Genomic DNA, 5151 nt, shown 5'->3' on the forward strand with positions numbered 1-5151 from the left:
TTTAGGCTAAATGTACCTCCTTTAGACAAAGAGCTTTGTATAGAGATATAAGAAAATAATAAGATTTTAAAGCCAAAATATTCGGATTTTTTTTTTACTAAAAAATAGTTTATGGCTCAAAATATCATATTTAAAAGGTTAAGGTTGACCTCATGCAGGGGCACATTCTTGACCACCCAGCCTCGTTAAACATTAAATTGAACCGAGATCTTTATTCACGTCTCATTTCTATTAACTTCTTTAAAAAAATCGATCTAGAAATAAAACACTTATTTGTTACTGACATAAAAAAAATCATTTCAGCGGCATGAAAACCGGCGAAACTTTGTAACAGTATTAACAATATCTGGTCAGACGAGTCGGGGAGAAATGAAGCCCGAAATTTATTTATTGATTTGATCTACAATGACTAGTACGTTTATTCAAGTTTATCCTTGAAGAGCCGGTCTCGGTAAATACGCCGCCATCTAAATAAAGATGAAGTCATAACCAGGATTAAACGACAAGAAAATTGATTTTTGAAACGTGTACTAGGATATGATTTGAAGAAAGAAAAAAACCACATTGATTCTAGTACATTGTATACCTTAATGGCCTCCAAAATGATAAGATGATGGTCATCTGTAAAAAAAAAAATCACACACAATAAATTACACACATTGCATGCACAAACCGTCGTTGAATATTTTTAGGTTACATGCACCTTGGTTCAACAAGTTTTATCATTATAAATATCACAGACCTTGTCTATTTTTACACAGTCTTTATGTTAGCGTCCATGTGGTTTGATGCCAGATGATATACTTTGTTTGAACCAACTATCACCCCATTTATCCCACGGTCCATCCCAACAAAAATAATTAAATTTTAAAAAAAACCAGAATAAAAACTAAACATTACAAACTCACGGTTGACATCCAGGGCGGTAAATCTTGAGTTGAGGTCATGTGAGGCGGTGATGCGTCCGTCGTGGTCGGTATCTAGGGCAGCGAACAGTGTGTCGGCCTCTGTACTGGTGCCGAATCCGGACGACGTCCAGCCGTGTTCGAACTCAGATCGTGTCACACTGTGGTCCCCTGGATAACATCGAGCAAGAATTTTAAAAGAATTCTTAATTTAAAAAGAAATCTCAAGGAGTGTTGTGTCTGTCTGTGTAGTGTATCGATGTACTTGTTTACCATTTGTATCAAAGGAGGAGAAAAACTTGGAGAACTCGTTGTGTGTGAGGATGTTGTCTTTGTTTGCGTCAGATCTCTCGAAAAGGACGGCAATGGGTGCTTCCAAGATGATCTACATCCAACATAACCACATAAAACACGCACCAAGACTAGCTCAAGTCTCTCTATTGTCTTAATGTTTTTGTATTTCTTGCCAATTTTACCGATTTTCAAAAATTGATTGCAGAAATGTCTGCTCTTTACCATTCTTATATGTTATAGGGATTAAAGAGAGCGCTAAATATTTAACATAGAGAATTGAGCAAGTCTAACCTTAATATCACATTGGAAATATAGATTGCTCTTATTTAAAAAAAAATACTTGTGTGATGTAGATATTTACCCCGACCCATTTTTCGGCAAACTCATGGGCTGTTACTTGGCCATCTCCTACAAAATATAATAATGTTAACGTTATCAAATAGAGTTACGTTATATTTTTTCTTTTCCATTCAGAGAAATTATAAATAGCCTTTCTAGTTATATAATTGTTCTTGTAACAAAAAAAAAATCAAAGCAACTAAAAAAATTAACAAAATAGTTTAAGAATGGTAAACGCAAAACGCAAAATTAGATGTCGTTAGTATAACTACATGTATATATGATATAATAATATATTCATCAAATATTGTGGGAAGTATTCTAGTAATCTAGATCTTGCCGTCTGTGTCGAAGACGTTGTACAGGGGGTTCAGATCGCTGGAGTCGATGATGTTGTCGTCGTTTAGATCAGCCAGGTAGAAGAAGGCCTCAGCGTGCTCCTGGTTCTGGTGGGTGATGGACTGCCACAGCGTCACAAACTCCGACTTGGTCACGTGACCATCGCCTTCAAAAAGTAGTACACGCATAACGTGACTGAATGATTAACTAACTCCTGTATGTAAATGTATGATAAAACTTTTGGCACTTCCTGAGTCAATGCAGTCTACTTTCTCTTTTAATTCAGCAACGTATTAAAACGAGAGTTTCAGCTAGAAAAGGCACATCTCCTTATTTAGGAACATATTAGTATGCAATGTGCACAGTTGGTGATATAGTTGTGTGCGAAGGTGTTACTTTTCTTATTTTATAATACGTTCTGGATTTCTGAAGATATTTCTATCGCAACAATAGCACATCGAACACACCACCTGACTAGGTACGGCGAAATGAACAACCATGAACAATACCCATGAACATATCCTGAGTTAAGGTGTAAACAAATCTGACCATTTGTATCGAATCCGTGGTAGACATCGGCGAGTTCCGGCTCGGAGATCATCCCATTCATGTCCTTGTCCGCCTTCAGGTACAGCACGTTGATGATGCCGTACATGTCCAGCTTGGGGTCGACTTCACTGGAGGAGTTGGGGATATTAATGTAGGAAGAAAAGGGAAAATGCGCAGGTAAAGCACAGGTATAACGTACAAGAAGCAAGCGTAGAAATAGTGTTACAGTATCGCAAAAAAAAAAGACAGGTACATCTAAATTGCAATGCTTCAAAAACAGAATCAAGCAAGTTTCATAGCTCAAATATAACATTATAAAAAATTAATATGACGGAAGAGCAACAAAAGCAATGCAAACAAAGCAGTGGATTTACGAGTATGTGCAACAAATGTACATGTATAAGGGTTTACAGTCATGAGATAATTTTGAAAATATTTTATGGTTTTTGTTTATATACCGTATATAATGATATATTATATTAGAAATTATCAGTTCTAACAATTAAAACAAGTTTGGTATAGTGGATATAATAAATATATTTCACTATCTACAGAAAGGACATTTACCCCTGGCCCCGACTTCCGACTACCAGAACAACCAACAGCAAGCAACGGAACTGTAACCAAAATGTATGGTTAATGACGAATTTTGTGAAAAGTTCCCCTCGCATTGTTTGAAATTGCGTGTATTTCTTCCATATTCTTCATTATTTCTTTTTGAGAGCAAAAAATATCGCTGTAGTAGAATATGAACATGAAAACAAAGATTAATAAACAGCAATTATCCGCTATTTAAACAAATCTAACAAAACTCCGGATGATCTTACCATCCTGAAGAAGTTGACTAGACTGTTATATGTGACGGCAATGGTCAGTAGTTCTGTAAAACGCAATGGATCAATCCAGCAGATATAGAAATGTTGCCGGTATACAGGTGTTCAGGCCACGAGCAGTCAAGTCTTGGGTTCTAGTGCCCGATGCAAATTTCAACACTTACTGAGTATAAAAAATGAGAGATGGTCAATCAATGCTTACAATAAAATGATAGTGTTCCTTGTGGTTGATTTTTAAGCCTATGTTTTATCTTGTTGGAAAACATGTATATTACTTACATGAAGTGAAAAACGTGGTCATAATTAACCACTTTTTGGAATTCAAAATCTCTTCGCGTTTACTTGGTTTAATTTCATGCCCACCCTCATCATCCCATTATCTCCATATTTGGAAAGAAGATATCAGTTGAGGAAGGTCGACAACAAAGCATATAAACCAACATTTGCTGGTGCCTGTCCCTGGGCTTTATCTCTTGACAGTCTGTCTGTGACGTAATGTCAACAGGTGAGCAGTGTTTGACGATAGCGGTGAAGACTGATAGACTTTGCAATGTACTTAACAGATACAATTTCATATAAAGTCTATAGAAGTGAGTTAAAAATCAGAAAGTAGAGCTTAAGAGGTTGATATTTAGGATTGCAAAAGAGGTAATGGTTATAAGGTTTTAAAATTTGGAAAAGTTAAATTTAAAACCATTCCTGAAAACTTAAGTTAAAGGATAACAGTTATTTGATTCATCAATTTAAGCTGAAAAATTACACCCCTAGTCTTTTGGCTGAATTTTTATCACTTCCCTTTAAATAAATAACTTTGCATCCCAAGTCTTCCTCGTCTACAGAAGATTTCCAATCATTTCAAGAAGTGCATTCTGATCGGTTGGTGATGTGTGAGTGCCTTCAGGAGCTCTTTGATTACAGACAAAAAGTATTCAATAAACTTCATATGTACCTAATATATTACATGAATAAACCCAACACAAACAGAAGTCTTAGCGCTTAAAGTCTGCAACGTACAGACCGACCACAATGGTTTGACCGCTGATCTTGAATAAATCGTTCTAATAAAATGAAGCAATTCAACCAGCTTCTGAATTTATATTTTTTTAAGTTTTACAGTTCGTAAATTTGTCAGTCCAGTAGCAATGTTTAGAAAATAAATTCTGCCCTCTTGCTCATATATTTTAACTATTTTTGCTCTGAATATGTTCATCTTTGTTCTAAACCCAACTGTAGTTCAAAAACCATAGCGTGCCTACTGCGTGGATCTGCTTATAATGCACCACGTTTCCGAAGTCATCAAAATTGATATTACCTTTCGTAAAAGTAAAGTTACCGTACCTAAGATATTTTGTTACGATTTGGCAAAAATTGCGTTGCACTGATTCGTCAATTTAGTCCAGAATCCAAAAGAACTACTGATATGATTTATACTTACAATGTATATAGTACGATACTAGTACACGTATTACCTGGAGAAACAGAATACCAACATCCTTGATATATTCCATCCTGTTAATATGACATCACAGTGCCACATGCTGATAAATAGGTATGCATGAAAGCTATGGTATTCATGTAAAGAATATAAACTTATTCTTATCACTAGGCTCAAAATGGTAATCAGGTTGTAGCACTTCATGATTTACAGCTTCAGTAATTGTTACCTCTGCCTCAAGTTTATACAGAAAAGAGAACATCTTCTTTGTATGACAGTTTAAAGTTAGATAAACGGTTGCTATAATAGCCAGGAAAAAATTACATAACCTACATACACCACAGTACATTAATAACAATTGTTATATAAGAATCGGTTAAAATTCTTGGGCATCTTTTTTAAGAATATAGAACTGCATGAGGAAATTTACCGAAATAACAAGACCTCAAAACAAAAG

At 35.4% G+C, this 5151-nt stretch overlaps 1 protein-coding gene across 1 annotated transcript; it reads right to left on the minus strand.

The window, feature by feature from the left end:
• Positions 1-350: 350 nt before the first annotated feature.
• Positions 351-3365, minus strand: LOC128155953 (calcium-dependent protein kinase 5-like). Its single transcript, XM_052817884.1, has 9 exons — positions 3254-3365; positions 2994-3043; positions 2427-2554; positions 1879-2043; positions 1561-1607; positions 1179-1290; positions 909-1076; positions 587-621; positions 351-467 (listed from the first exon to the last, which is right to left on the minus strand). The coding sequence occupies exons 1-9, from the start codon at positions 3254-3256 to the stop codon at positions 429-431; spliced, it is 747 nt and encodes a 248-aa protein (XP_052673844.1). The 5' UTR covers positions 3257-3365; the 3' UTR covers positions 351-428.
• Between the last annotated feature and the right edge of the window lie 1786 nt (positions 3366-5151).

This window comes from Crassostrea angulata, chromosome 7, assembly GCF_025612915.1.
Source record: "Crassostrea angulata isolate pt1a10 chromosome 7, ASM2561291v2, whole genome shotgun sequence".
NCBI classification, from domain to species: Eukaryota; Metazoa; Mollusca; class Bivalvia; order Ostreida; family Ostreidae; genus Magallana; species Magallana angulata.